At 39.4% G+C, this 24,700-nt stretch overlaps 4 protein-coding genes and 1 long non-coding RNA gene across 5 annotated transcripts; 4 read left to right on the top strand and 1 right to left on the bottom strand.

Annotated features, from left to right (window-relative positions):
- Positions 1 to 954: 954 nt before the first annotated feature.
- Positions 955 to 4,079, bottom strand: LOC110861817. Its single transcript, XM_022110957.2, has 6 exons — positions 3,980 to 4,079; positions 3,594 to 3,696; positions 3,351 to 3,503; positions 3,207 to 3,263; positions 2,220 to 2,701; positions 955 to 1,777 (listed from the first exon to the last, which is right to left on the bottom strand). The coding sequence occupies exons 3-6, from the start codon at positions 3,441 to 3,443 to the stop codon at positions 1,360 to 1,362; spliced, it is 1,050 nt and encodes a 349-aa protein (XP_021966649.1). The 5' UTR covers positions 3,444 to 3,503; positions 3,594 to 3,696; positions 3,980 to 4,079; the 3' UTR covers positions 955 to 1,359.
- A 5,023-nt stretch (positions 4,080 to 9,102) lies between these two features.
- On the top strand, positions 9,103 to 10,392 carry LOC118433259. The gene is made up of 3 exons (XM_035845003.1): positions 9,103 to 9,257; positions 9,318 to 9,480; positions 10,133 to 10,392. Exons 1-3 carry the CDS (start codon positions 9,127 to 9,129, stop codon positions 10,367 to 10,369), a joined length of 531 nt encoding a protein of 176 aa, XP_035700896.1. The 5' UTR covers positions 9,103 to 9,126; the 3' UTR covers positions 10,370 to 10,392.
- Positions 10,393 to 11,897: 1,505 nt separating this feature from the next.
- LOC118433240 (oocyte zinc finger protein XlCOF19-like) lies at positions 11,898 to 13,303 on the top strand. Its single transcript, XM_035844955.1, has 2 exons — positions 11,898 to 11,963; positions 12,244 to 13,303. Exons 1-2 carry the CDS (start codon positions 11,898 to 11,900, stop codon positions 13,078 to 13,080), a joined length of 903 nt encoding a protein of 300 aa, XP_035700848.1. The 3' UTR covers positions 13,081 to 13,303.
- Positions 13,304 to 14,412: 1,109 nt separating this feature from the next.
- On the top strand, positions 14,413 to 16,061 carry LOC110861822. Its single transcript, XR_004833278.1, has 2 exons — positions 14,413 to 14,658; positions 14,748 to 16,061. It is a non-coding gene; the product is annotated as an uncharacterized LOC110861822 (long non-coding RNA).
- Positions 16,062 to 18,740: 2,679 nt separating this feature from the next.
- On the top strand, positions 18,741 to 20,060 carry LOC110861821. The gene is made up of 3 exons (XM_022110962.2): positions 18,741 to 18,963; positions 19,248 to 19,400; positions 19,952 to 20,060. The coding sequence occupies exons 1-3, from the start codon at positions 18,787 to 18,789 to the stop codon at positions 19,988 to 19,990; spliced, it is 369 nt and encodes a 122-aa protein (XP_021966654.2). The 5' UTR covers positions 18,741 to 18,786; the 3' UTR covers positions 19,991 to 20,060.
- Positions 20,061 to 24,700: the final 4,640 nt, after the last annotated feature.

Below are 24,700 nucleotides of genomic sequence, written 5' to 3'. Positions count from 1 at the left end.
AATTGTGCAATGAGGAGAATATAAAAACATAAGTGCATGGATAACACGTGGTCATTTTATGGGTTGTTTGGGAGGACAAATGACTTTACTCTGGGGGATGAACCTTCCTCAAATGTGTCCCCAGATTGGATTTCTGCGTGAACGATTGACCGCAGTGGGGGCAGGGGTGCCGGATTTTGAGGTGGACGCTCCTCAGATGTCGAACCATGTCACCCTTCGTCCCGAACTTCTTTCCGCACTGGAGACAGCCGATGTCCTTCAACTTCCGGTGCACCGTCTTCGTGTAACTTGTCAGAGACTGTTTTTGACTGAACGCTTGGTCGCACTGGAACGGTCGCGGATCCGCGGAGTGAATGCGCGCGTGCGATTTTAAGCTGTTATTCCGAGGGAACAGGGCTCCACACGGGAAAGGTTTCTCTATTTCGTGTGGGAGACCAGGTGAGCATGATAAGTGCGGTTATCGGGGAAGGTCTTTTGACAGAAGAGGCAGACGTTGGTCGAATCCTGCTCCGCGTTCTCGGAATGTTCGGAAAATGTTTTTCGACAAGGGATAGGGAGCGCCTTTTCCTTTACATTGCTCAGAAGATGACTTCTGAGATTGGAAGAAGTTTTGAACCGTTTTTGGGAAAAGGAGGAGCCGTATCGCCAATTCTGAGACACTTATCACAGGTAAACCTACAATCACATAACACGACAAATCAATTACAATGCAGTTCACAGAAACATTTCTTTTTAATCTTTTCAAAATACTAATCATTAGAAAACATGGACTCACCCTTGCGGCAAAATAGAATTCGAGTGCAGGATACATATTTAATAACGTCATTCGAATCTTAATCATCTCAATCATCTCCGCCGTACACGTCGTCGTCTTATCCTTGAAGATACTGACTGCGATAATGCAATAAAAGGCTAACTAATTAATAAACAACGTATTAAAAATACACAACCATGTTTTAAAAATGTTTAATAAATCCTGGTTGATTCATTTATTCACAAGTTCATTTCAATATTTCGGATCCTTACTACATAAATTTTGATTAAGAAATCACAGGAATTGGGGTTAAATTCATATCGTTAAAGAGACTCATAATATAATGCAATAAAAGGTTAACTAATTATTAATTACTACAATTAATAAACAACGCATTAAAAACTACACAACCATATTTTAAAAATGCTTAATAAATCCTGGTTGATTCATTTATTCATAAGTAAGTTCATTTCAATATTTCCGATTCTTGCTACACATTTTGATTAAGAAATCACAGAGGATTGATTGGGGTTAAATTCATATCGTTGAAGGACTCATAATTGATGCAATAAAAGTTAACTAATTGATTAAAAATACGCAACCATTTAAAAATTTTTGCAATATCTCTTCATAACTTCCGAGCCTAGAGACGAAGTTTGGTTTTTAAACAGGAATTGCTCAGCCATTCCTTTTATTTCGGCACGTTCGAGACTGCAGACGTGCTTGTGACCGTCCCTCCAGCCCTGGCGTTGACATTTTCTCGAGCAGTAGTACGCCGTCTTGCATTTAGAGCAGTGAGCATAGGAATCCCTGTTCTCCTCAATTTCAAGGCAGCCTTCCGCCTCGCAGATCTTCCTATATTCGAACATTTTCGACTTCATGAATTGGTTGAGGGCGATCTCCTCCTCGTCGTCGTCGTCGTCAATCTCGTCAGTTTCGTCGTCGTAGTCTTCCCCCGATTGGTACCGCACGATGATCTTCTTTGCTAGTAATCCAAGCACGCCACTTCCCAATTCGGGCAACCTGGGGATAAAAAAGGAGAATTTTAGTTAAGATTTAGTTAAAAGTAGGAACCTAGGAGTGGATGATGCATCGTGAAAATGAGCATTTTTTAAAATCATTTCTTCTCCGCTCTGGGAATTTATTTTAAAATTCTGAACGACAAATTTGTAATGCAAATGGAGTTGCAAATTTTTAGAAATATATACTCCAGATTTTGACACTTTTTGAAGGAGGAGATCTCAAATTTAAGAAGCTTTCAGAAAAATTGGAACTCAACTGGCTCAAAAAACTCGACGATATTCCATTAATTAACTCACTGAGGACAAATTTGTCGTTCAGAAATTTAAAATAAATTCCCAGAGGCGAGAAATGTGCTGATTTTGACTATTTTAGTTACGCTTCATCCAGCCCTGCGTTAAGCAGAGTTATAAATTCATCCTCTTTTTAAGCGTAATTCACTCACGGCAAACTCTCAGACTGAACTTGGAAGATCTTCCACCTTTTGTCGAACCTTCCCGGGTGCAACCTCCACAGAACGATGTCCTTCAACATCACCAAGAACGGGCGCTCCATCCGCTGGATGTCCTCAATCAGGGTGTCTTCAGCGAGATACTCGATAATCTTGCGCAATCCGATGCAATTATGTCGGAAGAAACGCCATCCAATCATGACCGCGGCGCAGAACGTTTTTAACTCGTCGATCTGGTTGACAAGACCCATGCGCAGGTAAGGTGGACGATAGAACAACTTCAGTAGGAGCTTCTCATACTCGTCCAGGTCCAACATGTAGGTGGGGCGGTCTTTCGTCAATGGAAGTTCGACCAAGGCTGATAAGTATTGATAGGTGGAGATGGACTTATCAAGTTTTGCGAGGTTGTCGATGTACTCCTTCTTGGAGTTGAATCTCCAGTCGGAGTCGGGGGAGAGGGCGACAAACTCGACGAACTGAGAAGAAGAAAATGTTAAAGTTAGATTTAGATTAAAGAAGGAGGAAAATGTTTTCAATGTTTTGAATCCTGGGGGTAATTCATTAAGCAAAACATGGATGGAAAAAGGGGAAAAATTGTTGTTTTTGAAAAATCGTCGTTATTTTTGGAAATTTAGAAGAATTGTGAATTGGATTTACACAGAAGTTTTAGAGGAAAAAGAGGAAGACTTATTTGTCAATATTTTGAATCCTATTTTCCATTCGTTATCAAAACATGGGTAGAAAAAGAGGAATAAATTGTTGTAAAAGATTTTTGAAAGAATTAGTGCCTAGTTTTTGGAAATTTAGGGGAATTGTTGTCATGTTTGGACCCAGGAGGGGTTAAATTTTGAAGGGATACAAATGTAAAGTTAGATTTGAATCAAAATTCGGACTACGATTTATAGGAAATTGCAGAAAAAGTCAAGGATTCGCAGGTGGAAATATTGTAGTGATTAAATTCATAAATTGTATCAATCTTACCAGCGGATTATCCAACTCAATGATGGTAATTTCACCGACCACCAGTTCAGATTGGGCCTGTAGATTATAAAATAGTTAAATTAGTCGAGTTAAATATGGACGTTAATTAAGGTTGACAGGAATTAAATACTAAATCCCACTTACTTCGTCGTTAACTTCATCATTCACCTGTTGTTCGGGTTGGGCCTCTTCGTCACAAAGTAATCCGACTAATTTGCTTACTTGTTCCTTATCCATTTTTCGAGTAGTTTTAGTTAAGTAGCGAGCTGCTCCTTATCTGCTTATTAGATAATGAATCTGTCGGAAAAGACATTAGTTTCATGGGAATTGAGAAAAAAGATAAGGTTAATTAATTAAGATAAGGGGAAGGAATTAATTAAAAATTACCAGGGTGAAATTCCTGCCTCGGAAAGAAAAAGTGACGGTTGGAAGTTTGGAAGGGACGAGAAGCGTGATTAACTTTCCGCCTTTGCTTAATCACCAGCCAAGTCTGAGAAATATGCAAATGTTCTGGGTTAAATTATGAAATTAAACTTTTTTTTAAAATTAAAATAAAATAAAACTTTAATTTTAAGTCAGTAATTAATCAGTAATTAAGTTTTAATTTAGTGATAAATAAGTGATGTAGAATTCTTGTTGTTCTTTGTTTATATTTCGATTTATTTATTTCAAAAGTTCAAACTGAAGGTTTATTTTATTTTATATTTCAGAATTTGGGTTTTTCGTAATTATGTAATTATTCTGAAAAAAGTAAGGTAAATTGTTATTCTTACCTTTTTTTACTGCAGAATCTCGGTTTTTTGTAATTAGTTAATTATTTTAATTGTTTTGTGAGAAGAAAAAGAGCGATGAGAAGATGCGTAAATAAAATTCGGCACACAAAAATTCGCTACTGTTGACTATTGTTTTGAGATGGGTGGTGAGGAGGCAAATTGAGACGGATGAGATGAGACTGGTGAGAATGAGACGTCTCATATTTCCCGTCGCATTTTTATTTCTAGTTTGCCCCCAAGATAAGTGTCGATGTGAGAAAGTGAGACTGCTTCTGCTGTCCTTCTTCTATACTAAGGATAAAGGAAAATTATTCGGAAATCGAAATATTTCATGTTAATTAAGTAAGATTTAAGTAATTATTGGTCAAAATCATTGTTAAAAATCTGGTAGAGTTACATATATACTCCTACTGGTATTGATTTGGTATAATAACTTCCTACCGCATTGGTAGTAGTTTGTTCCCGAGTGGTAAATTTTGCTTTACCATAACATTAGTAGTGTTATGGCAGTAATGTTACATTACTGAACGGTAATGCCTGTTAATACCGGTAGGGTCATATGCATCATACATATGTACTCCGTTCAGTAATAATTTAATACCATGCAGTGTTCTAAGAGTGATCTTTTATTTAAAAACTCCAGTAAAATTTGCATACATACATTTTTATCTGAATATTGGTTTTATTTATTTTACAAAATTGTATAGCTGATGCGATGACAAGAGCTTCTGATAACAAGTCGTTCTGCTGGTTGATATGAAGCGATGCTATTCGGATTGATAGCAAAAGCAGGGTTTTAGTCGTGGGCAAGGATAGGCTTTTAAGAATCACGTCCATCAAAATTGTGGACTTTGTTCATCCACAATTCTCAACATGTGTGAAAAGTTAATGCATGGATATTTTGCTTTAAACAGTGGCCGTGGAAGTAGTGGGGATTTGATTTATAGACCTTTATTAATAGCTTTATTAATAGTTATCAGTTTACAAAACTGGGGCCATGTGGAGACAATGACATTTTAGGATAGGGGAAGGATGGGTTCATTTATTTAGCAGGGGCAGATGATATTGGATAACCGTGGGGACCTTGCCCCCCTGTCCCCACGCTTCGGCCGCCCGTGAAAATTAATATCATTACCATAAATTGTCCTTCATGTATTGTATTGTCATGACCAATTTGTCGTTCAGAGTATTAAAACAAATTCCCAGAGCGGAGAGGAAATGCTTAAAAGTGTGCTGATTTTGACGATTTTAGCGATAAGTCATCGAGTCCTACGTTAATCTGATGCCATGATGACAAGATGATGATAATAATTAAGTAATTAGTTAGTAAATTGATGTCACGTTTAGTTGTTTATTTATGGTACGAAAAACTATTATTATGTAAAACACATCACATTACAGTAACAGGAATAAGAAATAAGATTAATGATTTGTTAATTCTAATCTCGCCAATGATGGCCACACTTTCTGCTGCAACATTCATAGAAATTTGTCATGGGTAGAGCAGGGAGTTGCCTATTTAAGTATTTACTAAATAGTATTAAGCCAATTTCAATGAGTTCCAATTTTCTGAAGGATTCTTAACCTTCTTGAGATCTTCTCCTTCAAAAAGTGTCAAAATCTGGAGTGCATATTTTGAAAAAAATTGGGAACTCCCTGCTCTACAAATTGATCGTTCAGAATTTTAAAATGAATTCCCAGAGACGAGAGAGAAATGATTGAAAATGTACTGATTTTGGCGATCAGTCCTATGTTAATTAATATGCTGCATTTCACAATTACATAAATATCTAACGATCTTAATAACCCGACAGTTTTCCGCGTTCTACAAATTCAGAACAAAATGCATCCAGTGTTTCGGCCTTTGGGTGGTGCAAATAAAGTAATCACTTGCAAGAAATAACTGCAAAAAAGTGGTTTCATGCAGGTAAATATTTTGACCTGGGAGAAATTCGAGGCGTTAGAAACGACGCCCCGCCGCTGTAAATACATCACACAGCGGGTGGCTTGATGGTGTATATTTATCACACTTTCTCCCAGTTTCTTGCACCTCGCATTTCTTGCATGGCTTGCTTTTGCAGTGCAAGAAATGTATGTAGCAAACCTTTAAGAAACGAAACACTGACGAAACCTCGTTAATTACTGGAGCACCAGGAAATAGTGCAACATATTTAAACTGCATCCTGCAACCTTTCCCAACCTCGAATGTTACACGGAATCCGTGTTACCAGGCACTTCTTGCATACTAATTCGTATATTCATACATAAAAAATCGTAACAAAGTTTACATCCTTATTTGCATGTGATTATTTGCATACGACCAGTTTTTTTGGGCTTGCACTCACTCACTCCGATTGCGATTGGATCACTACTTCCTCCATTAAAAACTCAGGCAATGTATTTCACCGTGTGGATGTGGAATCCATCCACACGAGTTTAGTTAACGATTGGCAAGATCTTTTCCTTGTCCAGGCTCAAATATTTGCATTACATTGAGACGTAAGCGTTAATTCTGAGTCGTATCAGTGATGTGATTACTGCAAAAAAATCATTAAATTAATGGGCTGACTTTCATTTCATTGTGCGAATGATATCTTTAATTTGGTAGCAATACATTATCTTTGAATGGAGGTCTCTCAGCGTTTGCTCTCCGATTTGGAGCAAACTAGTGGCAATCTATGTTAAATTTAATTAGTATGAAATTTGGGAAAGACATGATCTCCGAGGGCAGATTTGGCTGAGATATTTCCATACATCCGAACATACCTGTTCAATAATTTAGTTTTCAATCAAAGTTCAGCCATCCCTATTTCTGACTGAAGATTTTCATCCACCTTCAATCATTTTCTTTCAAATTCATTTCATTTCACATCATCTGTCTTCATTTCTTACTTCGTCCCATCTATTAATCGTAGGATGAAGAATGTTTGAGAGAAATCTTTCATTCACAATCACTCATCTGAAATGACGAAATCTTTCAATCATTTTCACTCAAATCATAGGAAATTCATTTTCATTCACTATCACTCACCATCATAATCACTCAAATGAATGAAAGTGAACAGGTATGCATCCGAAGAGGAGAAAACGCACAGTAAATTTGGAAAGTGTAAAGTTTGTGGACTTTAAGGCACGTTTTCTCCTCTTGGGATGCAGCCATCTCGGTCACACGTGCCCATTGGGAGGTCGTGTCTTTCGCAAATTTCATATTATCTAAATTTGTTATGGATTAAGACTAGTTTGTTCAAAATGGGGGAGCATACGTTGGGAGACCTCCATTCTTGAGTAGGTTGGGATTGCACCGACTGTTTTTATGTTAATTTACTAATTCACATATCTCTCCAGGAACTCTGGTATCCAGGAAAATGTGTGAGGGCAAAGATGTCACGCTTTTTTCCAACCCAACAATGTATCCGTCCATGCTAATTACTTATAAATTACAAGAAGCTGACTAAATTAATATTCTGCAGAATTCACCTTGATTAACCGGGGTTTGATTTTTCCCGATAGTTGTTACCAAGTGGGGTAAATTTTGAACTAATTTCCTGAAGAAGGAATATAAAAGCGGGCACATTTGCGACCATGACTTCAATACGATTCCAGTTGTCGCATCCGCATCCAATTCAAGAATTGAGTCGTCATACTACCCACCGATTTTTTCTGAATTTGTAATAAATAAAAATTTGTCTGTAAAATTCTTAATCACCAAAATCGTCAAAATTAGCACATTTTTAGTAATTTCTCCGCTCTGGGAATTTATTTTAAAATTCTGAAATATGTACAAATATGTAGGGCAGGGAGTTGTTTATTTTTTTGAAAGCATACACTCCAAATTTTGAAACTTTTTGAAGGAGGAGATCTCAAGTTTAGGAAACCTTCAGAAAAAATAGAACTCTTCGAAACTAGCTCAAAAAACTCGACGCCATGCCATCAATCAACTCACTGCCTACAAATTTGTCTTTCAAAATTTTATAAAATCAGTTCCCAGAGGCGAGAAATTCTTAAAAATGTGTTTATTTTGCCGATTTTTATGATCAATTCCTAAGTTTTTATAAAAAATTTTCTAGTCCAGGATGCCCTCCCTCGTTATTCCCAAGTATCAACCCTCCTCAATAAATGGCCACGTGGAATTTGAACTGCCCAACATTTCCCACCCATCCTTCGGCAAGGCGACGATTTCCGGGCGCTTTCCGCGCATCCAGCCGCGCTTCTCTCGTCCCGAAGTGGACCCCAAGATCATTTCCGGTCTGATCTCGAAGTACACGAAGTTAGTGGCGGAGTGCGGGATCGGGACGGCGTCGTTCGAGCGCGCGGGCGACATCACGACGTCGGTCGCGGCCGCGGTGCAGTTCACGCTGTATTGGAACCCCACCCTCGCGCTGGACTCGAAGGGGATCACTTTCTACATTTGGTTCCTCCTCTTCGCCTGGTTTTTTGATGATGCCCTCGAAGATGGCTAGTTTGCGGGGCGGTTGAACGTGCGAAGGGTGCAGTACGTGCATGAAACGTATGTCAAGATCATCTTGATGCAGGAGGTGGAAGACCCACTCCCGGAAATTGAGGGGTTGCCCGGGTTTCAGGGGATTTGCAAGGTTGGATTATGCGGAAATTTATTGTTTTTTTTATTTTTTAAAGGGGAAATAAGGTTTTGGGCGATTGACGCAGTTGTTAGTAACTTTGTAAAGGACGACTTAGATCTACGAACGTTTACAAAAATTTGTGAACTGATTTTCCTCGGAAATATTTGCAGAGCTTTACTAAAAGTTTGGAAGTTTATGGAATTTAGGGATTTTACAATGCTACAGAATATACATTATGGAAGCAATTCACGCAGTGCTTGGTAATTTTGTAAAATCCGCAAATTCTGTAAACTTATAAACTTTGATAAAATGGTACAAGCATCTCAGAGGAAATTTAGTTTACAATTATTTTGTAAAGTTGTTTCGATCTCTTTGTTTTGTAAAAATTTGTAAAATTATTTTACACAATGCGCGGATTTTACAAACAAAGATACCAATATTTTATTTTATTCGAGGTTTGCGAAACTTATCAAATTCCACGTTTTTATTTGGGAAGATTATTTTGCAAAATATTTACATTTTGCTGTAATGCGAAATGTGATATTTAAATTTCAGGTGTTGCAGCGAATGGTGGTCGCTGGGGTGGATTTTGTGGGTGACGCGGACGACTATGTCGAATACATTGAACCATTCGCGTCCACGTTCCAAGTCTGCTTCCAGAGTGACGACTGGTTCACGTGCTGCCGACTCGATAAAAGGTTGGCATTTATACATTTCCTGAAAAATTAAATTTCTGAAATTGAAATTGCCGTTTGAAGGTTCAGCCTACGAACGTACAACTCTTGGCGTCAGTGGAACGCGGGTCCGGACGTGTGTTTAGAAGGTCAGCTTTTCGTTCGGGGAATCCGCATCCCGCAAAAAGTGAGACGACATCCCATCTTCAAACGGATCATGACCATCGTCATGTCAAATGTCGCCTGGGTAGGGTTACAAAAATAATTAGTAATTGATGACAATTAATGACAATAATTAATAATTTTATTTAGTCAATAATTAATTAGATTAGTTAATGATGATAACGTATGTAGGACTGGATGGCTCAATATCAAAATCTCCACATTTTTAAGTATTTCTCTGCTCTGGGAATTTATTTTAAAATTCTGAAAGACACATTTGTAGAGCAGTGAATTACTAATTTTTGAAAAATATGCACTCCAGATTTTGAAGAGATTTCAAGTTTCAGAAAAATTGGGACTCATCTAAACTGGCTAAAAAAACCTCAGCGTCATTCCATTAATCACCGACTACAAATTTGTCGTCCAGAATTTTAAAATAAATTCCCAGAAATAATTAAAAATCTGTGGATTTTAACGATTTTTAGTATGAGTCGTCGGATTTTTTTACCTAGTTTCAAACAGTTTCATTTTTTTAACGTTTCTTAAACTTGAGATCTTCTCCTTCAAAAAGTGTCAAAATCTGGAGTGTATATTTTCAAAAAATTGGCAATTCCCAGCTCTAAAAATGTGTCGTTCAGAATTTTAAAATAAATTCCCAGAGCGGAAAAAATAAAAAAACGTGGAAAGTTTTGACAATTTTGATGATGCCACGTTAAAAGGGAGCTTATCAATTCAAGGTAAACGACATGTTCGGGGCGGGGAAGGACCTCTCGACGGCGGGCAACCATCCGGACAACGAGCTCGTGTTCCGCGTGCTGGAAAAAGGGGAGGCCATCCAGGACGTCGTGGACGACATGTGTCTCCTCATCGGCGAAGAGCTGCACGATCTCATTTACTTGAAACAAGCCCTCCTCGACATTTTCGGCGAGTCCGAAAATCTTCTCGGTTTCCTTCGGAAATGGTCGACGTCCTGATCGACGGTCAGTTCACGGTGTATGTGGACAACATCCGGTACAAGTGCAATCGCGGGTACGTCCGAATTTTCAGGGATGCTGAGGAGAAAGTGAAGATTCCCGCAGCAGTGATGGCGGCCTAGAATTGCGATAGAAGAAAATCGCTAAGGGAAATATTTGGCTTAAAATACGGTGCAATTTTATGATCGGAATTATTAGTCGTTCCCATAATTTCAGAAATTACTGATTAAAAGTTTAAATTAAATTAAATTAACAGATTAAATTAAATTAATAGATTAAATTCAGTAATTAAAAGATGAAATAATTTCAATGGAAATTAAACCACTTATTTTAACAAGTTTTGCAAAAGTTTTTTGCAATACTAAATTTGCAAGGTTCATCTGCATGCATATTATTTCGAAGAGGAATGACCAACTTAATTTGCATAAGTAAGTACTTTAATGATTGGTCAAGGTAAGGTGCTCATTTGCATTAAATTAAATGTGCATGGGGCACATTGTATGAGAAAAAGATTAAGAAATCCAGACTCAATTCGATCGCATGCAGAATTCCTTTTCTTCAACTTTCCTTCATATTCGTTTAAATGATTCATTTTAATGAAAATGCGGCATAATAAATTGTATTCTGCATGTATGTAAAGGCAGAAAGATAACACTGGCGAACACGAGAGGAAGACAGGAATTCTGATTGATAACCAAATTTGAGAGATTGTGGACGCACCCAGAGGTGGACGGCAATTTGCATTGAATAACTAATCAATGAATATCCTCACCACCGTCTTAATACAGATATTCGCAGGTGCCATTATGATTCTTAAAGTTTGAGTTAGGGAACAGTCTGGGCATCCTAGTGAGCGAGTTGACTTTTTCTCCTCGCCACTTACCAGTAATGTAAATGATTTTTGTCACTAAGACTTCTAATTTGCAGCTAATACAAAATGGATTGATTTCGTTTTGGTGGCAATAAATTCCCAAGTTTGTGCTTTACAATTGCCATGTTGCATAAATTCCATAATAAATCTCGGTGAAAAGTATTGGACTGAAACATGATATGAGTCCATGTTTCAGTTCAATACTTTTCTCTGAGATTTATTATGGAATTTATGCAACATGGCAATTGTAAAGCACAAACTTGGGAATTTATTGCCACCAAAACGAAATCAATCCATTTTGTATTAGCTGCAAATTAGAAGTTTTAGTCGAAATTTTTCTCCTTTTCTGGTTCGCGATGCCCCGTTTGGAGAGTGGGAACGGTCACTCTCAAAACCCAAAGCAACTTTTTACATGCAACTGCCTGCATTGTTTACATGAAAATCAGCTGCTCTCTTCGCCCCGCCCCCCCTCATTAGCAAAAAATCTCTCGGCACACAAGGAGACGCAACCGTCGTCTCTGTCTTTTAGTTATGAGATTTTTTCAACGTATATGCATTCTTAATTCTGTGCACATAAATTATTCTGCATTTTGTTGCCTATTTGGTGCATATAAGAGGAGGCCTGACTTGATGGGACATGCAGATAAGCGAAGCCATATGTATCCTCAGTCCGAGGCAGACAGAGATCAGCAAGCTCCCCGTCAAACGAGAGCTCACTTCCTGGTCCAGAAATTTCCCCAATTTTAAACACTTCCATCAAGTTTATATCGAGAAAAAAGAGCAGACCGTCGCAAATTGAGGACACGCGTCACACCAAAATTTGAAGAACGACTCGTTGGTAAGATTGCATTCTTAGTTTTCATATAAAATCTGCTGTTCAACTCGATACGCTGACCTTCTGCTGATATTCTGTGCAGCACAAAAAAATCGTAGCGGAGGAACTTCCGAGCAACAAAAAGATGAAGGGGAAGGTCAACCAAGCGCGGCCCCCTTCAGATAACAGCAGGTATCCAAAGCCAATGAGAAAACCTTCAAAATCTGCCTTTGTCCCTTCACCAACAAAGAGAGCGCTCGCCGCCACGCCCACACCCACCTCTCCCGCGCCGAGCTGGAACAGTCCTCAATTTTCCATGAGAAGTGCCCCCACTGCGAAAAAACATTCTTCCTTCGTCGCGACTTCACCTTGCACCTGAATGTGCACCGCTTCTCCCATTTGAGCCGCGCGGAGGGCTGGCGACACGTGTGCTACTTTTGCCAAAAACGTTTCCCCACTCAATCTCGTCTCACTCCTCATCTGCTGCGCCACACCCAGGAAAAGGCGGACGGAAGGTGTGACATTTGTCGAAAAACGTTCGCCTCCAAGTACGCCCTGACCCTTCATCGGTTCCGCCATCTCTCCGAAGACGAGAAAGTGAAGCAGGGTACGAGTCGCGTGTGTTTATTTGGTGGGAAGAAATTCGCCAACGACAACCGATACGAGTCCCACCTGGTCACCCACACGGAGGAGACGCCGTTCCCCTGCGACCAGTGTGGCAAGCGGTTCGGTCGTAGTGGAGACTTAAATTTGCACAAACGGAGTCACACGAACAACCCGAAATGGTACAGGTGTGACGAATGTGGTCAGTCTTTTAGTAAAAGACAGCATCTGACCAGCCACAAGAAGACGGTTCACCGGAAGCGGAAGGACTTCGCGTGTCCCGAGTGCGGCAAGAAGTTCGGGACGAAGAGTAACATGGTGCGACATTTGAAGAGTGTTCATGTCAAAAGAAGGCACCCCTGCCCCCACTGTGTGAAATGCCATCTTGGGAGGCATCTCAAGAAGGTTCATCCCCCGGAATAATAAGTCCTTCCTCTCGTGCTAAACGACGTCCCTTCAAGTGACCAAGCTTTACTTTATGCTTTTACATATATATTCGTGATTTCACTATCAATTACAAGAAATTATTCTCGTACGACTGATAAAACTGATATAATTGAATCATTACGGTGTAAACATGACATGAATTTTGTTATCTTTATGACCGTGACGATTTTTAAGTAAAGTCATTCTTTTTCATGTAAAAGTCTGCTCGCGTCTCGCTCCCATTTTTGCATCTGTCGACACAAATCCAACGCTTGATCAGTGACGACGACACGTTTCATCGTGACGATAAGGAAGGTCAGTTTGTGCATCTCACTTAAATCGTGCATGGCTCATATTGCAGGTTGCATATCGAAAGGGACCAAAGTGAACAAATAATTCTGCAGCAGGAAGTCTCAGTCTCCATATTATTCTGATCCGCAGACCTCACTAATTGATGAATTGTTGTTCATTTTCTTATCGTGAGCATTCCATCAAAACTCTAAAATTCCACCATAATTTTCTCACGGTTGGAAAATTTCGTTGTATTTAAGAAAACCAGGCATTAGATATTTCTATCCAATTTAAATAAACCCCAAGTTCAGTTCAGCCTGAGGCGGATGAGAACAAATCAAGCATCATAAAGATGAAAGGTTTGCACTAAATTTTCTTGATTCCGCACGCATTTTCCGTGCAGGAGTGGTCAATCAAGTAATCCAATGATTGATCAAAGTGGTCATTCCCATTAAATTAAATATTCATGCGTATAATAACGTTGTATTAGAAAACTTAGGAAATCCGGACTGGATCATATGCAGAATTACTTTTGTTGATCTTTCCTCCAAGTGTTTCGTTTCTTGTCGCATACAGTTCTTGCACTTCAAAGCAAGCAATGCAAGAAATGCGAGGTGCAATAAACTGCGAGAAAGCGCAGGAAAGTTGCGCCACGCACGCGTCGTATGAAGTGTGGACAGCGGTGGGCGTCATTTCTTACAGGTCAAAATATTTAGCAGCTCAAAAAAGACTTTCTTCTCTCCGCTATTTCTTGCAAATGGTTATTTGCCTAGGGCAGCAAATAAAAGATGAAAACAAGTTTGATTCATAGTCAAATTTGCGAGATTCTGGATGCATATGCATATTTCGTCAGAATTGGACAAGCCGTGCGTCTTAATTTGCATTGAATAATTGATGGATGATCAATTCACCAACGTGTTGCTCGTCCCATGAATTTCTTGCTTAGTTCTCTTTACATAAATTATTATCTGCATTTTTGCATTAATCTGCATTTTGTCACCTTTTTGGTACGTCTTGCTATACAAGCGAAACCATCTCTCACTCCGAGAGAGTCAGACACCAACACGCTCCCCATCAAACGAGAGCTCAGCTCACGTCCTACAAAAATTTCACAAATTTTCAACATTTCCAACTTTCCACCAAGTTCACAAGAGAAGAACGCTGGAGGAGTTGAGCATCGCTTAAAAATCGTGAAGGACTGAAAAGCAGGATTCCAAAAAGAAAAGATTTTCCTCCTGAACTGATTGGATCCCGAACACGCCAAGTTTTAAGGAGGAGCCGTTGGTAAGATTGTATTCTGAGTTTTCATGTAAAATCTCTTGCTCCACTCCACATTCTGTTCTAATACGGATAATAATTGTGTGCCGAGACAGGTTTGATTCCGAGGGTAGTTCCCAACAGAGCAAACCTTGGACGGGATGGAGGTCAACCAGAAAATGCGCAGAGGCCAGAAAGCGCTCGTCCCCACAACGAAGAAAGGAGTCATCTTTCACGAGAACGGACGACTTCCTCCTCACCCACAACCAACAGCACGTGACGATAACCAAGTGCAATCCCCTTCGTCCAGCAGCAGGTCACTAAACACCAAGAAATCACCGCAAGTTCGCAATAAGAAAATCTTCCTCTGCAAAATCTGCATTTGTCTCTTCACCAACGCAACCAGTGCTCACTTCCACGCCCGCACCCACCTCAACGCGGATGAGCTGGAGCAGTCCTCACTGTTCCATGAAAAGTGCCCCCACTGCCGAAAAATGTTCTTCCATCGTCGCCACTTTACCCATCATCTCTTCGTCCATTTGAGTCGCGAGGAGCGCGCGGCGGTGCGACAGGGCTGGCGACACGGCTGCTACTTCTGCAGCAAACGGTTCAAAACTCCATCCCATCTCAGTCATCATCTTGTGACCCACACGAAGGAAAAGTTGGGCGGAAGGTGTCCCACTTGTAGAAAAACGTTCTCCTCCAAACGAACCCTCACCAGTCATCGGTTTACCCATCTCAGCGAGGACGAGAAGGTCGCCCTCGTGAAGCAGGGGAAGAGTCGTGTGTTTATTCTGCCAAAAGATATTCCCCGATAACCACACTTATCAGGCTCACCTCGTCTCCCACACGAAGGAGAAACCTTTCCGCTGCGACCAGTGCGGGGAGCTGTTCAGTTTGGAAAGTAACTTAACCAGGCATGCGCGCATCCACAGCGCGGACCCGCGGCCCTTCAAGTGCACCGAATGCGGGCAAGCCTTCACTCAAAAAATATCCATGGCCAGGCACAAGAAGACAGTTCACCGGAAGCGGAAGGACATCACCTGCCCCGAGTGTGCCAAGAAGTTCGGCGAGAAGGGTAGCATGGTGCGACATCTGAGGGGTGTTCATGCCAAAATCCGGCACCCTTGCCCCCACTGCGGGGAGACGTTCACACAGAAAGCAAATCTTGGGAGACATTTGAAGAAAGGTCATCCCCAAGGATCAAGTCCTTATTCATCTGCCAACTGACCTTACGACACACTTCCGATACTTTATATAGTTTTTAAGTTTTTCCGGTTTCACTACATATTTATGACGAGATAATTGTTCTCGTACGATTCGTAAAAATGGCATAGTTGAAGTATTAATTTGCAAACATGACCCAATATTTGTTACCGTTTTGACCATGTCGATTTTTATGTAGTAAAGTCATTCTATTATGTGTAAAAGTCTGTTCTCTGCTCACTCCCATTTTTTCATGCGCCGACATAAATGCAAGGCTGAAACAGTGACGACGACATGTTTCACCGTGACGAGAAAATTTGTGAATTTGGTCACTTTGTGAATCGGACAAGGCTCAGGTTGCAGGTTGCATATCGAAAGGGACCAGGTGAACAAATAGTTCTGCTGGAAGTCTCACTTTGTAAATATATTTTCATGATACGCAGGCCTCAAAAATTGAAGAATGGTCGTTCCATTTCTTATCGTGAGAATTCTATCCAAAATATAAAACTAAAATTCCACCATAATTCTCTTTCATGGAAAAATATTTGACAAAAACATGCACTGTTTCGGCCGAATGGAAATAAAATCATGCTTCGGCCGGACGATGAGAAAAAATCTAGCTACACGAGTACTTAAATGAGACAGATTTTGCATGCATATTTCTTCCAGTAATAGTAACATATTTAGATAAATTCAAGAATTGAGGATCACAAAGCTGACTACGAAATTTGTGAGATTTTTTATGCATACTTCGTTCGTATACCGAGTGGTCAATTTGCATCGCATAACGTGTTTCATCCATTGATACACACGATCCAAAAGCGTCCAAAATAATTTTGGACGGACAAAATGTCCAAAATCGTGGAAATTCTACAGTAGAATGAGGCAAAATACTACAAGGTCTTCTTTATTAATTCTTAAGGTCGTCGACGTCCCATCAACTGACCACGTGTTGTCCATGCTTTATGTTTTTATATTTTTCTGGTTTCACCCTTTACGAAAAGTTAATTATTCTCGTACAACTAATAAAAATGGTATTTTGTTCTGGTCACAGGGATTTTTACGTAGTAAAGTCAGAAAACCATGCATTGTTTTTGCCGAATGGAACTCATAAACTCATGCTTCAAGAGGAGGATGAGAAAAAATCTAGTCAAATAAGTAAATGATTTACTTATTTGACTAGATTTTTTCATTTACTGTAAATGAGACGGGTTTTGCATGCATATTTCTTCCAGTAATAGTAACGTAAATCCATATGAAATCAAGAATTGAGCATAAACAAGCTGACCACAAATATACCAAATTTGCGACATTTATGCATACTACGTACACCGAGTGGTCAATGTACTTAGCATAACCAGTGTTTCGTTTTAACCGTGGAAAACTACTTTTGGACTGGACAACGTCGATGAGCGTGCAAAACTGGGCAAAATAATTTTCGACGGCCAAAATAGTCGAACATTAGAGAATTGGGCAAAATGCTGTAAGTTCTTCCTTATAAGGAAGTCCTTAATATATTAACGATATCGATCAAATTGATGAAATTGGCACAAAATTCTAATGCCAATCTTAAGGTGAAAAGATCACAAGAGGATAAACCCAGAGGAAATTCGTAACCAAATTGGAGAGATTTGCATTAAACTGCTGTTCATGATATTTAAGTGTTTAATTACCGTGTTCATGATAAAATTAATGTGCATATTTAGAAATATTTGTCATCACTCATGAACAAAGTAGTTATACTTTGGTCCTCTAATTCCAAGAAGTTAACGTTGTTTTGAGAAGAGTGAACTTTAAGATGGAGGTCTCCCAGCGGATGCGATCCGATTTTGAGCAAAGTTTTGCAAATCTATGGCAAATTTAATTAGTGTGAAATTTGCAAAAGACACGATCACCCAATGGGGTTTACGTTTGGCGCAGATATTTGCATCGGAAGAGGAAAAAACGCGCAGTAAATTTGGAATGTGTATAATTTGTCAGCTTTAAGTCGCGTTTTCTCCTCTTCGGATGTAAATATCTCAGCCAAACGTCTATAAACGCCATTGGGAGATCGTGCGTCTTTTGCAAATTTCATATAAATTTGTCATCGATTCACACTAATTTGACCCTCAAAATCGGATCGCATACGCTGGTCCACCTCCATTCTTAAAGTATGATATAACGTGTCAACTAAGCATTTTGTTCAATTAAAAAGAATGTTGTTTTATTGAAGTTTACAAACGTCATGAGAGGATTTGGTTGGATTTCATGGTATTAATTTTACTCTGTATGATGATTAAAAGTGCAATTAGACAGAAATATGAGCCCTTACATAAAAGCTTTCCAAAACAAGATTCTTACTTTGCATGAACTATTTTATGTTATCGCATTTTCTCACATTTTTAGAGTCTGGTCTCCATGGGACTTCATGATAACGGATGTAACGCTATGTTCCCAAATCCTTCCTGTCTCAGGAGCTGTCCATAAATTATGTAATGCAAAAATCGCGATTTTCTAGACCCCGCCTCACCCATACCTGTTCACTTTCATTCATTTGAGTGATTATGATGGTGAATGAAAATGAATTTCCTATCATTTGAATGAAAATGATTGAAGGATTCCGTCATTTCGGATGAATGACTGTGAATGAAAGATTTCTCACTAATTTCATTTTTCACCCTATGCTTAATACATGGAGCGAATTAAGAAATGAAGTCCGATGAAGTGAAGTGAAATGAAATGAATTTGAACGAAAATGACTGAATGTGTGTGAAAATCTTCAGTCAGAAATTGGGATTACTGACTTTTGAATGAAAACTAAATTTTTGAACAAGTATGCGCTCCCCCCCTTTAACATTTTGTCATTTGTACCATAGGCACGATATCATTGGAGCCTTAGACCCCCCCCCCTTCCCCCTCTTGCCTTACGTAATTTATGGACGGCCCCTTGTGGACACGTATTTAAAGACAATGTCTCTTCTCCAGGCTTATCATTCGTGTTTCTCAACTGGAAGTCAAAACTACACCGGAAAAATGAAGGTTATCCAGATGTCCAGCGTTCTGAAGACCTTGAGGGGCCTGGCGGCCCTTCAGGGTCCCACGCCAGCCAAGACTCGCCAGGAGATTTTGAACAGGCTAAAAATTAAGGTGGGCAAATTTTTATGTTTTCATGCTAAAATTATTATTTTTTTACAACTTCTGTAATTTTTTTGACCACTCACCTTTTTTACAAATTATTTTCAAATTATTTACTTCATTCTAGAAATTTATACAGATCCATCACAATTTTTTGATGAATTTGTTTTAAAATTATTTTTGGCCAATTTTCTTTGCTCGCCTTTTTTACAAAATATTCCAAATTAATTCTAGAAATTTATAAAGATTCAGCACAATTTTTTTATAAATATGTTCTCCTTTTTGTTTTATGACAGGAGGCGGAGCTGAAAGCGGAGGGGAAAGAGCTCCCCCAATGGGTCAAGGCTTATCGGGACGGCGACTTCGTCCGGGCCGGGACCCTGCTTCATTTGAAGTGTGCGAAAAAGGCAAAGGAGACTGTGGAGGATCAACCAAAGGAGGAAAACATGGTACGAAATTTAGGGGCCGTCCATTAATTAACCTCCTGGCTACCAATTACACACACAATTGTGTAGTAAAACTATTTCTCTTAGGTACCAAAGTATTTTTAGAAATTTTACGTTGTCCGGAATTTTTCAACTTGATAGATTTCCATTGACTACCAGAATTTTAAAAATCCTCGATATACATAATTACCCAAATTTGTGTAATTGGTACGCAATGGGAAACGATCTCGTGTGTAATTGGTAGCCAGTGGATATAATTTTGCTACACAAATATGTATATTTGGTAGGCAAAGTAATATTTTGAAAAATATTTTATGGTAGTCAAGTGATCAAAAATCGTTACACAAATCTGTCTAATTTGTTACGCAACGGAATATTCCCGAAAATTAACTGGCAGCTAGGAGGTTAATCATGTAGTATCCCGAGTTTCTAGACCCTTTTTAATAAGTGTCACACATAATTGGAGCCCCTTACCCCATCTCGAATGTTATTTGTGGGCAAAAAATTATCCCCAATTTATAAAAATGTTTCTAATTTTTGTATTTGTTTTACAGAATTCGTCCCCCTCCTCCTCCGGCTGCTGCTGCTGCTAAATATTTAAATTGAAGGGACAAACAATTTGTTGCAAGAAAATTGTAATAAAGATATCAAATTCATTAAACTTGATTATTTTGTAGTAATTGAATCAATTTAATTTAGCATAAAAAAGTTCATAATATTCGAGAAACTTTGTAATTACGAGGAATCATGGAAATTAATTGCATTTTCTTTTTCGTCTTTTTACTGGTATAAATTCCATCCATCATTTTGTGCATGCAATCAGAAATTGAGTTATAAAATAGCTTTGCAATTTTGTCTGTTCATGAAATAAATACTTGAAATCAAAAAAGGCATGCATTGCAATAGAATAGATAAAATCGATCAAAAAGTTTTTTTCTAGGTGAAAAATTCAAATTAAATTTCAAAAAATGTACTAAATTGGGATAAAAAAATGAAAATCTGATGTTGTTTGGCATCATGCAATTAATGACATCCATCAATATGCGAAATCCAATAAAAATCCACCCCTATAAAGATTTTCATAATTTCGTAAAAAAAAATTTACATGAAAACATGCATGAATAATAAAAAAAGGAAATTTAATCCACCGACAGGAACAAGTCTATTTTAAAAACTGTAAAATTTCATAACAATTGTACATTAAATATACAATATATACAATATGTGCATTAAATTTATAGAAAAACTCTCGACAATTATTTACAGAATTTAACTTCATCTCATATTTTCTTCTAGTTTATTTATTTAAAAAGTGGGGGTTTCATTTTTAAAAAGCGATTTTACCAACGAGCAGATTTACATACGTATTTTTAGTTCAGTTTGCACACTAAAACAATTACACTCACAATGGAGGCGCAAACCATGTTCAGCCCAGATATTTTTTTGACCTTATTAGTTTGAAAGAGCAAGTCTTTACAAACAACATTTGGTTCGGCACTTGGGCAGATGCGCAAATTTCAGCACGTTATGGGCGCCACAAGTTCGCAAAAATGCACGATTTTTCGGGCAATGCCCAGCGCGAGCTCAACTTCGTGCGTTTTGCGGCGCCCATAACGTGCTGAAATTTGCGCATCTGCCCAAGTGCCGAACCAAATGTTGTTTGTAAAGACTTGCTTTTTCAAACTAATAAGGTAAAAAAAATTTTCTGGGCTGAACATGGTTTGCGCCTCCATTGTCAGTTTCTCGGGGTGAGAAAAGCAGTGGCCAAAAAAGCATACAAAATTAATATTTCTCATTTACATATTCGACTCTCTAGATTTGTTCTCATCCACGATTTTAATTGTATATTTTCATTGGACAGAAATATCTATGTAAGTCCCCCGATATTTTAAAATAACGGATTTCTCCCACCGTATGTATGAAAGCATACCTGTTCACTTTCATTCATCTGAGCGATTATGATGGTGAGTGATAGTGAATGAAAATTAATTTCCTGTGATTTCAATGAAATTAAATGATTGAAAGATTCTGTCATTTCAGATGAATTAGTGTGAATGAAGGATTTCTCACTCATTTCATTTTTCACCCTATGCACGAGAATATAAAAAAATACAGCCATATAAATAAACTAGCGTATAAGCCCATCTCCCGCCGGGCGAGAGCTTATTTGATTTCCCTGAAAATTAAGTGGATTGTTCATGATTCCACCGAATTATATTTTATTTTATCTATATAATTGGCTGGAAATGTCTTTTGGAAAGGGAAATGAAACTTTCGCTACTTTCACTTCCGTCACGGAAAATTACTTGCACTTCCGTTGCAGACAAACATTTCCAGCTTATAATATAGATTAGAAGGATTTTGCATGCATATTTCTCCCAGTAATGTACATACATCAGAAATCAAGAATTGAGCATAAACATGATGAGCTGACTACAAATGTGCCAAATTTGAGAGATTTTGCGTCCAGATTTCGTCCAGGGGTGGTCAATTTGGATCGCACAAGTAGTTTAAAACTACTTTTGGACTGGACACCGTTCAAAAGCGTTGAAAACTGGGCAAAATAATTTTGGACGTCCAAAATGTCCAAAATTGTCCAACAATGGAGAATTCTACAAGTTCTTCCTTATTAACGACTTTTTTTAAGTCTATCAACAGATATGTAATCTCACATAATTTTTGAGCATTTTGGTTAGTCTGTAATGTGATTCAATTTTGAAAAACTTTTAATTTAGCATGTTTTCTTAAGAAATTTTCTAAACCTTGCCGTGTTACAGACCAAAATTCATAGGAGATTACACACACCCACGTTATCGGATTGTTGAAAGATTCAATAATGAAGGTGCAAATTTTGCCCCATTTTCTAATTTGGACGCTTGGGCATTTTGATCGGGCCAAAATTCGGTGTCCTAGAACTGGTTAAAACCGGGTTTGGATAGTGGCAAAAAAACCACAGCGAGCGAAATATGGGGCAATAAAACTTAAATGATTGCTCAAGCTGCATATTTCCTACAAATTAAATATGCACGCGTCCTTTTGCATGAGAAAAACAGTAGCCGCAGAAGTTTGAGGGGACAGAGGGACAATGTCCCCAAGGTTGTCCACATCATCTGCCCATGCCCCTCCCTACCTTCCACCCTATAATTTTAATGTCCCCATGCACAGATCCCACGGCTTCCGCGGCCATTGGTATTACTGGAGGAAATTTGCATACAAAATCTCATGTCTCATTTACTAGATTTTTTCTCCGGCTGAAACATGATTTTATTTCGGAAACAATGTCTGATTTTCTCAAACAAACGGAATTTTTCAATGAATAGGAATTATACTGGAATTTTAGTCTGATCTTTTCGATGTGATGCTCACGATAAGAAAGCGAACGCCCAGCCATCAATTTTTGAGGCCAGCTTATCATAATAATATGCAAATCGAGATTTCCTCCAGAATCATTGAGTCGCCGTTCAGATAAGCGACCCGAAACCTGCACGATTTGCATGTGCTGCACAAACTGACCCTTCTTCTCGTCACGATGAAACATGTCGTCGTCACTGGTCCAGCCTTGCATTTATGTCGGCGCATGAAAAAATGGGAGCGAGACGCGAGCAGAGTTTTATATTACTTTACTACATAAAAATCGTCAAAAAGGTAACAAAAATCAAGTCCCGTTTGCAAATTAACAATTCAATTACACCCATTTTTACCAGAATATGTATATACCCCGTCATAAATCAGGAAAATAAAAATACATAAAGCATGGGAACCACGTGGTCAAAATGTTGTTTGGCAGGCATAGGAGGACTTTATTGTGAAGGATGATCCCTCTCGACATGTCTGCAAACGTTCGAGAACGTTTTCCCACAGTGGGGGCAGGGGTGGCGGATTTTGTCAGGAACATTCCTCACATGTCACCCTTGGTCCCGAACTTCTTGGCGCACTCGGGGCACGCGAAGTCCTTCAGCTTCCGGTGAACCGTCGTCTTGTGTCTGGTCAGAGAAGATTTTTGACTGAACGCATGGTCACACTCGTCGCAACGGAATGGTTTTGGGTTGGAAGCGTGAATGATTTGGTGCGATCTGAAGGCACCATTGCAACCGAACAGCGCCCCACATTGGACGCAGCGGAAAGGTTTCTCCTTCGTGTGGGTGACCAGGTGCACATGATAAGCGCCGTTGGAGGGGAATTTCTTCTGGCAGAAGAGGCAGACACGACTCGTCCCCTGCTTCACGAGGGCGACCTTTTCGTCCTCGGAGAGATGGGTGAATCCATGGTTGGTCAGGGCTTGCTTGGAGGAGAACGTTTTTCGACAAGTGGGACACCTCCAGCGCACTTTTTCCTTGGTGTAGTTCCTCAGATGGCGATTGAGTTGGGATGGAATTCGGAATCTTTTGGTGCAGAAGTAGCAGCCGTATCGCACCTCCGCGTGCTCCTCGCGGCTCATGTGGAGGAAGAGATGACAGGTCAAGTCTGTTATCCGGGTGAACTTCCTCTTGCAGGTGGGGCTTGCGACCTTCGTGCGCAGCCACGTGGTCGATAAAGTGGTGACGAATGAAGAACGATTTTCTTCGGCAGTGGGGACATTTTTCATGGAAAAGTGAGGACTTCTCCAGCTCGTGGGGGTTGAGGTGGGTGCGGGCGTGGAAGTGAGCACTGGTTGCGTTGGTGAAGGGACGACGGCAGATTTTGCACGGGAAGATTTTCTTGGGGCAATTTCCAGGTTTTTAATGACCTGCTGGTGGTTGAAGGAGAGGACACGTGGTTGTCGTCACGTGGAGTTGGCCGTGATTGGACGGAGTGAGGAGGAAGTCGCCCGTTTTGTTGAAAACGGACTCCTTTCTCCGTTATGTGGACGGACGTTTTCCGTCCTCCCAGCAATTTCCGGTTGACCTCCATTCTGCCCGAAGGGAACGTATCGTTCTGCTCGGAATGTTCTCCCGTTTGCAAAAATCGATCCTTGCACAGAATATTATTACGTCAGGATTCCGAGTAGAAGGACATATTTTAGATGAAAGTTCGAAATGAAATCTTACCAAGCGCTGGTTTCTTAATTTTTGGCCTAACGCGTGTGTATGGACTTTCCGTGCTTTTCAGGTTGCTCTTCAGATGCGCCTTTTTGTAGGAGTGGAAATGTGCAAAATTGGTGAAATTTCTGGAGCAGGGGACTGAGCTCTTGTTTGAAGGAGAGTTTGTTGATCTGTGTCTCCCTCGGAGTGAGAGATGGCTTCGCTTATCTGCATATTTTCCATGCACCAACCAAGAGCCAAGTCTCGTATAGGCAGACCTACCAAAAAAGCGACAAAATGCAG

This window comes from Folsomia candida, unplaced genomic scaffold, assembly GCF_002217175.1.
Source record: "Folsomia candida strain VU population unplaced genomic scaffold, ASM221717v1 Fcan01_Sc045, whole genome shotgun sequence".
NCBI classification, from domain to species: domain Eukaryota; kingdom Metazoa; phylum Arthropoda; class Collembola; order Entomobryomorpha; family Isotomidae; genus Folsomia; species Folsomia candida.
This window is presented reverse-complemented; position numbering and strand designations above follow the sequence as displayed.

What these genes read in the sequence shown, in the direction of transcription:
- LOC110861821 (XM_022110962.2), top strand. Translation starts at nt 18,787, where the DNA reads ATGTCTCTTCTCCAGGCTTATCATTCGTGTTTCTCAACTGGAAGTCAA. An exon ending in TGAACAGGCTAAAAATTAAG is followed by an intron (nt 18,964 to 19,247) that starts GTGGGCAAATTT and finishes GTTTTATGACAG; the next exon opens with GAGGCGGAGCTGAAAGCGGA. An exon ending in AACCAAAGGAGGAAAACATG is followed by an intron (nt 19,401 to 19,951) that starts GTACGAAATTTA and finishes TTTGTTTTACAG; the next exon opens with AATTCGTCCCCCTCCTCCTC.
- LOC110861817 (XM_022110957.2), bottom strand. Translation starts at nt 3,443, where the DNA reads ATGGATAAGGAACAAGTAAGCAAATTAGTCGGATTACTTTGTGACGAA. An exon ending in TTGAGTTGGATAATCCGCTG is followed by an intron (nt 2,702 to 3,206) that starts GTAAGATTGATA and finishes TCTTCTTCTCAG; the next exon opens with TTCGTCGAGTTTGTCGCCCT. An exon ending in GTTCAGTCTGAGAGTTTGCC is followed by an intron (nt 1,778 to 2,219) that starts GTGAGTGAATTA and finishes TTTTATCCCCAG; the next exon opens with GTTGCCCGAATTGGGAAGTG.
- LOC118433259 (XM_035845003.1), top strand. Translation starts at nt 9,127, where the DNA reads ATGGTGGTCGCTGGGGTGGATTTTGTGGGTGACGCGGACGACTATGTC. An exon ending in TGCTGCCGACTCGATAAAAG is followed by an intron (nt 9,258 to 9,317) that starts GTTGGCATTTAT and finishes TGCCGTTTGAAG; the next exon opens with GTTCAGCCTACGAACGTACA. An exon ending in TCATGTCAAATGTCGCCTGG is followed by an intron (nt 9,481 to 10,132) that starts GTAGGGTTACAA and finishes TATCAATTCAAG; the next exon opens with GTAAACGACATGTTCGGGGC.
- LOC118433240 (XM_035844955.1), top strand. Translation starts at nt 11,898, where the DNA reads ATGTATCCTCAGTCCGAGGCAGACAGAGATCAGCAAGCTCCCCGTCAA. An exon ending in AAACGAGAGCTCACTTCCTG is followed by an intron (nt 11,964 to 12,243) that starts GTCCAGAAATTT and finishes TTCAGATAACAG; the next exon opens with CAGGTATCCAAAGCCAATGA.